Source organism: Pundamilia nyererei, unplaced genomic scaffold (assembly GCF_000239375.1).
Source record: "Pundamilia nyererei isolate P.nyererei 1_Seehausen unplaced genomic scaffold, PunNye1.0 scaffold00200, whole genome shotgun sequence".
NCBI classification, from domain to species: domain Eukaryota; kingdom Metazoa; phylum Chordata; class Actinopteri; order Cichliformes; family Cichlidae; genus Pundamilia; species Pundamilia nyererei.
Genome location: NW_005187601.1, coordinates 158,364 through 170,113, shown reverse-complemented (window position 1 = coordinate 170,113; position 11,750 = coordinate 158,364). Strand labels below are relative to the sequence as shown.

At 41.6% G+C, this 11,750-nt stretch overlaps 1 protein-coding gene across 3 annotated transcripts in view; it reads right to left on the bottom strand.

Moving 5' to 3' along the window:
- cttn (cortactin) overlaps window positions 1–10,737 on the bottom strand; it is a 16,241-nt gene extending 5,504 nt beyond the window's left edge. The window contains exons 1-10 of one of the 3 annotated variants that reach the window (XM_013914483.1): window positions 10,545–10,736; window positions 8,371–8,479; window positions 8,184–8,257; window positions 7,954–8,083; window positions 6,946–7,056; window positions 6,430–6,484; window positions 5,229–5,339; window positions 4,547–4,657; window positions 3,372–3,482; window positions 1,959–2,069 (exon numbers count right to left, since the gene is read on the bottom strand). In XM_013914483.1, coding sequence (XP_013769937.1) covers window positions 1,959–2,069; window positions 3,372–3,482; window positions 4,547–4,657; window positions 5,229–5,339; window positions 6,430–6,484; window positions 6,946–7,056; window positions 7,954–8,083; window positions 8,184–8,257; window positions 8,371–8,454 — 898 coding nt within the window. In that variant the 5' untranslated portion in view covers window positions 8,455–8,479; window positions 10,545–10,736. Of the gene's footprint in view, window positions 1–1,958; window positions 2,070–3,371; window positions 3,483–4,546; window positions 4,658–5,228; window positions 5,340–6,429; window positions 6,485–6,945; window positions 7,057–7,953; window positions 8,084–8,183; window positions 8,258–8,370; window positions 8,480–10,544 lie in introns of all 3 variants that reach the window. The other 2 variants (XM_013914485.1, XM_013914484.1) reach the window with 2 other exon arrangements.
- Window positions 10,738–11,750: the final 1,013 nt, after the last annotated feature.

Below are 11,750 nucleotides of genomic sequence, written 5' to 3'. Positions count from 1 at the left end.
CAAATTTTCAAATGTATATCGTGATAAATATTTTTGGTCATATCGCCCTGCTCTACCACACAGCCTACTGGGAAACTACTGTCTGTATTCATAATGCTGAATTATTAATGTGTCACACTGGGTTATAGATATACTTACTGCATAAATTGAATTTATAAATGCCAAAAATAAGCGCACTACATTTTCTGTATAAACCAGCATCTATGACAGCGTATCGTCCATGTAGTGACTGATATCACTTCATCCAAAGTGAAGGCAGTTTGCAGCTGGTAGCACAAGCTCAAACAAACTGTCATTCAAGTGCTTTCCTGTTATGTAAAAATAAAAATAAATAATAATAATAGGCCGGGGGCACCTGAGCAGTGCAGACTTGATGGAAAGGATTCATATTGTGAAAACTCTTTGGGCGTCTAATGGAGAGGATCCAGGCAGGCGACCAGCAGCACCACTAAGACCTGAGGCCTGTACTACAAAGTTCAACATACTCAGTATATGCATTTATTATCAGGCTACAGCCACCCCAACATCAGCGATGAGGCTTAGCTGCCACATAGAGGCGGTTATCAACTTGAGTCAAGTAGTTTGAGACTCACTGTTTTCTAATGCCTCACTACAAAGAGCATTCACACACAAAGGTCTGAAGACACTGGAGGATTGGATATGAATTTACAGTTGTGTTTTCTGCTCAACTGACAGGCTTTGTTGTTAAATTGTTGGTATGCTTTCTAATGCAAGACTAGTTGGTGCTAAAAAACAAAAACAACTTTATTAGGTACACCTGTTCATATCGAATCAGCCAATCACACACTAAATGCTTTAAGGCATGTAGACAAGCTAGAGTCCTAACAGAGCATCGCAATGGGGAAGACTATTTACATGACTTTGAACGTGGTTCAAATGTGCCTGTCTGGCACCAGCATGGCTTTTTGGTGCTCAAATATTTCAGAAACTGCTCATTAGGGCTGGGCCATATCATACCGTTCACGGTAATACCGGTATAATGTTGGACAACGATAACAAAATGAGATATCGCGATAGAATATGGGTAAAACGCGCATGCGCAGGTGCCTTTGTTTTCATACGCACATGGCGTAAAGTATTTTGTCTAGTGTCAATTACATTGTTATCGCAAATTTTCAAATGTATATCATGATAAATATTTTTGGTCTTATCGCCCTGCTCTACTGCTCATCTCCTGGGATTTCCCTGTACATCCATCTCGAGAGTTTAGAGATGTGGTCCAAAAACAAAATGAAAAGTCCACTGAGCAGCAATTCTGGGCAGAAATACTTTGAGGCCAGAGGAATGCATCATGGCGTGTATCAACAGTTCAGGGTGCTGTTAGAGTGAGGTCACAAGACTCCAATGGAGCAACTATTATCAGGAGATTCACGTAAAGGGCAGCTGGCAAATCTGACAATCAAAGCAATTCTGAAGGTAAAGCGCTTTATAAGAACCATTTACAAGAGGCCCCAACTGATTCTGGCAAGATGTGTCTAATAAACCAGCTGGTGACCAGTAGACTCACTTTAAGTGATTGTTAGTCCTAGGCGCCACTTTGGGATCACTATATCAAGGAGATCAGATAAAATTGAAAGTAAATCACTTTGCAGTACAGGCCTCTGGGGCTGGCGTGCCGGTGCCCGTTCACGGCTGTCTTGAACGCGTAACACTGCATCTTCTCACTCACCTGCACTACTGCCTACATTTGTTTGTTATAACAGTCTGATAGATTCCTCTGCCCCTCCATGGCCTTACAATAGGATTGATGACAGTAAACTAAAAGTCTCAGTCAGTGCTGCACAGGTGGGCGTGTCACTGTGGGAGTGGGAGGGGCTTCTGTCAGAGCCAGCCAAAGAAGCTAAGAGGGAGGACTTTTCATAGGAAGGGAAGGATCAGGAGGAGGTTTGTAAAAGGGAGGGTGGGGTTGGGTGACGTGCTCAGGAAAGTATCTGTGCCTTTTTGGGACTCGTGCTTGGCCAGGTTCTCCTTGTGCTCATAGCCCAGGGCACACTGGTCCTGCCTCTCCACCTCTACCCCATACTTCCCTCCAAACCCACGCTTATAGTCTGCAACACAATATATACACATATACGGACAGACAAACATCACACACATATTACAAAATACACACCGAATACATGTAAAAGACACATATAGCGACAATGATGCACCCACCAGGCTGCGTGCTAACAGAACGACAAAGAAAAGGCCTTCGTGTTCTTGCCCGTTCGCTCAGCACTCAATGTTCGGATTCACTGCGAATGGTTTTTACAACTATGAAGAGGCTTTTCCTCTTCAGCTGGTCTGCTCCTTCGTTACCTTCGTCTTCAGTAATGTCTCCTCTGCACATTAATATTTCCTCAGTTTTAGGAGAAAGGAATATTTGTGAACTGAAATGACTTTGAAAACTGAGTAACATGACGTCTGCTACCAAAAGCTGCAGAAATGGTAAAAGCACCTCGACAAATTTGTAGCCAGGGATTATTAAGGATATGAAAACTATAGTTTAAGATAGGAACCATGTATGATGATCCATCCAAGTAACAGATGGGAAGAGGAAGAGAATAAGCGAGAAGTGGAAGGAGATGATGGGAGGAAGATGTTGAGAAGGACAAAGGAAGGTGGAAGAGGAAAGGATAAAAATGAAGGAGGAAAGGAACAAAGAGTAGGAGGAAGAGAAGGAAAGAAGTAGTTAAGAAGAGAAAGGAGGAGTAAAGGAGAATAAGAACCAGGACACAAGGAGAAGGAAGGAAGAGAAGAAAGAATCGAACGAAGGTTAGGGTGAGGAGGTAAAGGAGGAATAGGCCCCACAGAAACAGAACACAGCATGTGATTGATTGGAATCTTTCAGTTTAGGATAAGGACCCACTTCCCATCAAAGAAATGAAAGTATGAGAGCAGACATAAGAGTAATGTTTGAACTGCTCCCATTCATTTGCTGCATGAAAATCTGATTGACAGGCCAACTTCTCTGACCATCTAGAAGTGGCTCTGCATAGAACTCACTGTGTGAATGCCTTTTAGTTTAGATTCATTTACATGCTTGTAATGTCCTGAACACAGCATCAGCTTAAAGACCCGACATGCAAATATAAATCTGAGCTGTGGGTTTCGTTTCCGCTTTCTGGGCCATTTTTGCATGCTAGTTGAGGAAGTTGGCAACTTTTTAAACACCGCACTGGAGCCACAACAAAACCACATCTGAGATCGAGTACACGGCCGAGGAGGAAGTTTGGTTTCATGGTTGATTTGTGCCAAACTCAAACTTGTAAAGGTGGCCATTTTAATAAACCCTTAATTATTTCATATCAGCAGTGCATCCGTGCGAGTGTCACGCTCAAACACAGAAACCAACTCGGCACCAGTACCTTTCTGGGACTCGTGGAGCTGCAGTTTCTCCTGGTGGTCCCATCCCAGAGCCGATTTGTCCTGTCTGTCAGTCTGCACACCGAATTTGCCCCCAAAGCCCTTCACATAGTCTGCAGGGAAACATGACACACAGACGCAGGTGTCTAAGATAAAATGTTTAATGACAATAATCTTGTAATGCTACTTTTAAAAAAAACAACACTGCACCATTTACAAGCTACAGCAGAGAAAGTGCTTTAGTCACTTCCATCAGTGTGACACTAGTTTGTTTGACAAACTTTATATTTAAACATTATTTAACGTTTACTCATTCAATCCTAACAGCGGAGGCAGCTGCATGTTGCACATCATTCGTTCCAAACAGGAATTACAGTGAGCGGTATTAAACTGTCTGCTGCCCACCTATTCCAACAATGATGCTTTAAAACGCCTGACTGATTTATACCCAAACGTAGGTTACAGTCGGGGCATTGTGGAGGTCGTTTATGCATTTGATACGAGTCTTATCTGCTGTTGGCCAATGAGGCGTGACAAGCAAGCAGCTACACACAGCTGCTGTGCTGAAACTGCAAAATTACAGACAAGTCAGGACAGACATGAGGGTGTGACCTACTGAGACCCTCTGGACACAAAGCTACTAATAACACATCAGCAGCGCGAGTTTAACAGCACGAGCTGAAAGCAAACAAAAGCTGTTTACTCTGTCGCTCGTTCTTTCACGGTAACAAGGAATCAAAGCAGTGAAAACAAGGTCACTGCACACAACAACAACTAGTATGTGATTTTTTTATAATAACAAAACTCATCCTATTATTACACCCTTCAAACTTCAGTCACAAATTATATAATAAATAATTAAAGTCAGAGACAGTAACTCCCCTGTGTGAAGAATCAGCTCTGCATAGATGTCACCATCTGTGCGTCACATGCTCCACCGTTCTGACCCCAAAATTCAAATTAATGACCTTTTTTTTCAGCCAAAATTACAAAACAAGTTTGAGGCCTGTGTGACTGTTGGGTTAAACGTTTGTTTGTAATCTGACCAACACCACTTGTGACAGTAAAATAATCTGCCATCAGTTTGTTTGCACGCGCTTCAACCGTGATCAAAATAAGAGCTTCTTTTTTTTTTTAAGAAAATAAAATGTTCACAGCGAGTGCCGACTGCTGTTACCTTTCTGGGATTCGTGCCTCTCTGTTTTGCCTTGATACTCGAAGCCCACGGCACTCTTGTCCACCTTGTCCATCTCAACGCCGAACTTGCCTCCAAAGCCCTTGGCATAATCTGCCAAAGGCCCAGGGGAGAGGAGAAAACAAAGTTCAGACAGAAAAACTCATTTTGCTTATGCATCAAGTACGTTTAGTTTATTCAACGTATGATGTTGTCTTCTGTGTCAAGTGGAAATGTGCTTATTGAGAATGTAGACAAAAAAACAAAACCCCCCTACAGATGCTGACTACCTGATGGATGGTAAGGTGTTGAACAAAAACAGCAGTCCAAATTGAAACAGCCTCCCAGCCCCAAAAAATAAAAAAAAATAAACTGGAGCCATGGAATGAAAACATCGTATGTACAAAACACCATGTAAGATAACTTATAGTCTTTAATTAGAATGCATTTTGATCCAGGGCAAAAAAACAAAACAAACATGCAGCTCAAAGCAGTTAAGTTATTGTTGTGCAATCTCAAATAAGCAGGCTGAGGAATGATGGAATGAAGAAAAGCAAAAACAAACATGATCTGCCAGGACCTGCAGGCTGCTGCGCAATTACAGCTCTAGTGTCTGTCTGTCTTCACTTTTGCCATCTTTCTGCAGATTAATGAGAATGCCATACGGCAGGAAACCTCGACAAACCTTTCTGGGACTCGTGTTTCTCGGTTTTGCCTTGGTAATCGAAGCCCACGGCACTCTGGTCGACTCGATCAGCCTGCACTCCGTATCGCCCCCCAAACCCTGTGGTGTAGTCTACATAGCAGAGCAAGGAGGAGGGAAGGGGCAAGGTTCAGAGATCAGGGTGAAGCAGCATGGGAGCAGTGATCGTGGAGCAGCCCAATTCCAAACTCCCTATTGACACTTCCGGGTGCTAGCCTCTGGGTCATTCCATTCAAAAAATAAAAACTTTATAAAACTTAAAATTTGGAAAAGTTTCCACTTGATCTCTGCAGAATCAGCTGAGATATTGACTTTAACAATAACTGGAGTCTATTTAATGAAACAGTCATATTACAGACTTCAAGTACATGGGAAGGTGGGCTGAAATTTGGCACCTTTGAATTTGAATATAAAAAAATAAAATATTAGAAACAAAAACAAGATTTTGGCTTCAGAGAGAGAGTTGGTGTAGAATTGATTTAGTTGCTTTTTAAAAAATAAATAAATTTAAGCAGAGCTTGAATATGCTCTGCTCATTAGTGCTGAACCCTTCGCGTAGATCGTTCCTGCATGCTGAAATGCATTCATTGAATCTACTCAAGTTATTTTGCAAAAATCAGACCAATTCTGACAAGCTCAGGTGGCTAAACACTGACATTTCATGGGATGACTCAACAGCTAAGACAGAATCACAACAGTAAAGACAAACTAACAAGATTATCACACAATCATATCATGCTTTTTTAATTACTCATTGAGGGCCATGTACATCTTATGTACACCTACTGTAGCAACAAGGGACAGCAATAAGGAAGCAATGGAATTGGGCAGATATTTAGGACTGTGGTTCAAAGCACTGTTGAGGGAATGAGAGCAACAAAGGTTGACAGCCTGGGTAAGCAGCCTCAGCACTGAGGGCCACGAAGCCTTCCTGAGTAGCAGGATCACTGCAGTCTGTAACTGTAGTTTGTTTTGACTCTATCCCAGCACACTGGGTCTAACAAAAACGCCATTATTATGTCTCAAATTCTAGCTTTAACCTGATTTTTTCTTTTTTATCCATCTAATCTATTACTAATGTGTCCACTGAGTAAAGCCTTAGTTCCATGTCCAGGACACTTTTGCATATCTAAAGAAGTCAAAACCAGCAGTTTTGCAAAGACATAACAAATAAGGACATCACCTTTCTGTGACGCGTGCTTCTCCGTCTTTCCAGCATACTCAAACCCAACAGCTGACTGGAAGGAGACAGGAAGAAGCAAAGCAGTTATTCTACTGATTAGACGCATTTAAAAGGTTTGCATTCGTAGCGTGCAATGTTGTCGAAGTTGTGTAAATGACATGCAAATAAGGCTGCCATGGCTGATTAAACTCAAATCTTCGTTTTTGTCATTTATGGAGAAGGTTTTGTGACACAGCATGCTTCCTTCTGAAACCTTAGGTCTGTAGTTTTACTTCCAGCCTAATGTGCATGAACACTGCTGTGCAGTAGAGCCATTACTCTTGATGTGGAGGAGATACGTTCTTTAGCAAACTTAAAAACAAAACATGACACATACAATACAATGCATCATTTCATTTTTGTAAAAAGAAGGTGTTGGGGGCGGGGCTTCATTTTACACAGCAGGAACATTACTAATAAAAAGTGTCTAAGAAAGTGTTGTGCTACTGTTCGAATGAGGTCGGCGAGAGGAAATACCTGGTCAACACGGTCAGCCTGCACTCCAAACTTCCCCCCAAAGCCCTTAGAGGTGTCAACCTGGGAGCAGTGCTTGGACAGTTTGCTCTGGTAGTCGTGTCCAACAGCAGACTGTCAAGGCACAAAGACGCAAATGCATGTAGATATTTAAAATGCTGCATAAAGCAGAAGACTGACAACGCTAATGAAAGATGGCAAAAAACATGAAAATAGAAGGAAAACTAGGCACAGCCAGCAGGAGGTGTATCGACTGTGGAACACTAACTACTGACTTAGCGCGCACACACGCACGCAGACACACACCTGCAAAAGCACGTAGCAAGCTGGCTGGTTTCAGCTACATGAAAAACCACAACTACAGGAACTACTAGTTTCAACCCTCCAAACAAAGAAACAAAATAAAACATTAACACTGCAGTACAGCTGTGCACACAAACAATGTGTTACATTTATTTTAACAAATCAGTCAGACTACTAGGAAATTGTTTCCATATTTTCATTGACTGCAACTACACGTGGTTTTCATCTTTTCATCAAATTCTACAATTTTGTCAAGTTGGAGTTGTAAAGTGAAAAAGCTCTGCAGCCTCAGACTACAGCACACTCCCTCACCTTGCCAGACGTGCTTATATTAGAATTGGTCTGTGGCGAGCATCAACCCTTAAACCCTTAACAAGAATAATAATCTTTGGATGTCATGTGAAAGCAGACAGACCTGTTGTGCAACAGGTAGGGTCATTCCCTGCAGTAGAATTTGCCATCTTTGTTTTCCATTTATGCACAATTTTAAGCAAGACCTATTAGAATTTGCAGTTGGGGAACACTGATCCCTACTCTTTACAATGAAAAGCAATTTCAAATGTCTTCAATGATTCACAGACAAGTTCCTACAATACAAACTGTAAAGGATAGTTCATCTCATTCAATCTATAAGAAGAAAAACAAAACGACAACAAACAGAATTTGTGTGTCTTTGATCGACTGCACAGGTCTTACTGCCTCCCTCACCTTGTCCATTCGATCTTGCTGCACTCCAAATTTTCCTCCATAGCCATGCGAGGCTTTGGGCATGTTCTCCAACTCCTTCTGCTTCAGGTTGGTATGCTCCGTAGAAACAGTCTCACGCAGACGGTGTATACTACACCAAAGACAACACGGTTAGGACACAATTTGTAGATTTCCCACAGTGCATTTACTCCCAAAAGAAGGAAAAAAACCTAAAACATTCGCATCCTTACTCTATGTGCTCCTGATGGCCTGAGCCAGCCACCGTCTTGGCTCCCCAACGCTGCTCCTTCTCAGACACATCATTCTAGTTTTTTTAAAAACAGAGTAATAATGTCAAAGCCAAGAACAGTAGTGAGAAAAATAAGATTTTATTTAAGTGAACCAAGAGGAACTAGAAACAGGAGAAGATACAGGTACCTCAAAGTCGGGGTCAGTCTCCCAGTCGTCGCCTCCATCGTCTACAGACACATTGACTGACTGTCCAGCTGCTGCCTTCCACATGTTTGTGAACCGTATGCCACACACACTGAAATAAATTAAAGACAAATATTTTACACAAGTTGAAGAGGTAGAGGCGTCTGAGGACAGGCTCAAATTTGAAGCGACCTGATGGCTAAAGTTCAGGAAACAACGAAACTTAAAAATATACAGATCAACATTTCAGTCGCATCTGAGCCCACTGACATTCTGAGGCACAACTAGAGTATTATTTCAGTATTACCATTTTATTATTGTTTCCCCCACTTTTCTTCCAGAGAACATTAGTTCTATTAAGGAGCGCAAAACCTATTCCACAAAAGCTCAGTGCCAGCATACACCACCTTATTATCAGATATGCAGATATCAGTCTGCAGGGCATCACTGATGCACATTTATCTCTGCATGCTCTGCAGAAAGTAAATTTATAACTTGTAAGTATTTTCTAACACCTTTCTGCAGTAAAAGGTTTGGGATTTAAGCTTTTTTACTTTTACATTGAAAATACGCTAACGTCAAAAGAGCTTGATGTGGCGAATCCAGAAATCTGGATCCTCACATGAGCTTAAGTTGGACTTGTGAATAAATGTTAGTAATAAATTAGGACGGTGGCCTTTACCATACATGTTGTCATTTTACTTGACAATTACTTTTCATCTGATTCAATCAAATTCTTTTATCACTTAGCTGTAAATTCAGGTAAATGCCCTTTCCATAATTCCATAAGGATATTTAATTTAAGTTGGTGGATGTGCCAAATTTTCTTGTCAGAGTAACTGAAACAAACCACCAAGCAACAACTGAAAAGCAGTAAAACAAACAAAAATTCTTATAAACTTGCTTTTCTTTGGAACTTGAACAGTATGTTTGCTCTGCAATTCAATTTTTCTGTCTTTACCCAAAAAGACATAACAGTGGAATTTATGTTGTTTTTATCCAATGATGACACAAAATTATTTGTATTTAAATCAAACTAAAGAAAAGCCCAAGTACGCAATCAATGCTGTTTTTGGAGGTTTTGTGTAAGTTCTGAGTTAAGAAATGATCAAATCGATCGACTCATCAACTAGTCTGACAAAAGCTGCATTGATTACTTATAACTACGTAAAAGTAGCTGCACATAAGATCCATGTTAAGCTTAAATGCATTTCTCTATTTCAGCATTGACTGAATACAAATTAATGACTGCTGGTACAACGAAGCAAGACACCCGACTACACCAAGTCTACGCTTATATAAAGTGGACGATTAACAATCTGTAAATTCGCTTATGACATGCGGCCTGTGATCGCGCATCTGTTAGGAACAAACGCTTTCTGTGGCAGTCCCCACTCCTGACTCAGCACCATGTGGGCAATCAGCATCTGTGTTCAATCAGAGGCTGCGGGAGACGTGGCTCCATTCATCTCAGCACAGAGAACAGAGGGAAGGCATCGGGACCAGGAAACTGTAACCTGGCAAGTCCCTACACCAAATGTGTGATTAGTGTCCCACAACACAACCACACCCATCTGCTGCTCACATCGAGCTGCTACTCTCCTTGACCAGGCCTGAGACACGAAAGTCCACTTAGGTGTGACTGTGGTGCAAATAAAATGCAGATAACAGGGAGCAGTTGGCACAGTGGACTATTCCAGTCCACATAGGAAATTTCCCTGAAGCTCTCTGTGACATTGACCTTAATGGTTTTCCTTGCCTCAGTAAAGTAGGCCAGACTTCATTTGTCAGGACTCAAACATGAGGTTTTGCCATAAAAACGGGTAATGAAATTATGTGGCGTGTTTCTGCTGATGGTCTCAACGGGAACACTGACACAACTGTCAGTGATTCAGGCTTTAATTACGGTTTGAACCGGGACACAGGCTATGGAATAAGATGTACACCTCATCAATGCTTCCTGACACACGACGAATCAAAGTTAGATGTCCAAGAGCGGTAAGAAAACTATAAATTACTTAAATAACTGGAAATTGTGTCAGTCTAGCTGTGGCATTTCCTGTTCCAGTTTCCAGCTAGCTGGCTGGCTAAAGCTAACATGCCTTCTGGAATGATGAAGCGCTTCGGCTCGCGCGGACACGTTAACGTGCTCCACCGAAATAATAGTTCATGCTCACCGTTTGCTACAAAGCTAGCTCCGAGCAATTGAGTGTTAAAACTCCTCCGGTAGGATATGGTCCTGTCACCGCTGTGGCTCCGACGGAGAAGCGTTTGTGGATCAGCTCGCGCTCCCTCTTATCTATCCGCGCGACTCTTCCGGCTCTCCCAGTATCCCGTCCTGTTCGCCACAGCGTCGACGTCACAAGAGGGCGTTGCGCGACCTGTTCGTGGTTTTCTAAATGGAGTTTAGTGGAAAAGCAGATTTCTTCTAATGCTGCAGCTTAATAGAGCCGCAGGGAACTGGTGTTTTCATTTTGTTAACATGGGAACGTATCCAATAAAATCAGTGCTAGGATACGAAATTACGAAGGGCCTGCCTGGATTTGCCTCACATTTATACAGCACTTTAGACTTAAAGTCACATTCTAACTATACCTTCATCATTGTGCCTACAGTCACCCCAAAGACGCATTTTAAGTCAGGAAAAACACTGTAAGCCTGCTTTGAGTCCAAAATTAATAAAACGACTGTGCTTTGATAACAAACAAACTTATAGCAACCAAGTAATTGTTGCTGGTTCATTGCTCTCTTTGTCATGGATTTTCTCACACACATCTATAATATTCTGTAGTAGATGCTGTGTTTGTGCAGAAAATGTCTTCCCACGTTACTTTTCACGGTTTACTGATTTTTCTGATGGACATCGAGCACAGAGATGGGCTCAGGAGCCTCAGGTTGAACACCCTTGGACTAGAGGGAACCCAACCATAAACCTTTGGTCGTGGTTTACTTTTTGAAACGAAAGTTAGCCCTTCTTCAGTAACTACGTTGATTTTCTACTGTTTGGTTATCACAACTTTCTCAACAATTTACTGAAATTATTTGTGCAAATTATTCGTTTTTATTCTTGTCACATCTATAAATAGATCGTATTTAGAGAGAAAAAATCCTTCCAAACAATTTTGAATTTGATTATGTCCTTTGATTTTTCTTTTTTTTGAATTTCTCTGAGCACTGCATGTTCTGACTTTTGGGGTGCATTTGCTGGGATGTTCACTCCTGATGCATGAATGTTTTCCACTTTCTCATTTTAGAATGAAAACCTCAGAGAATCCCCGGGGCGGCGGAGCAGCGTCTAATAACCAACTCGCAAAATAAAACAAAATAAAAACAAAACAACAAACACAAAAACACCAGACATCATGATACAGACTTATAATTTG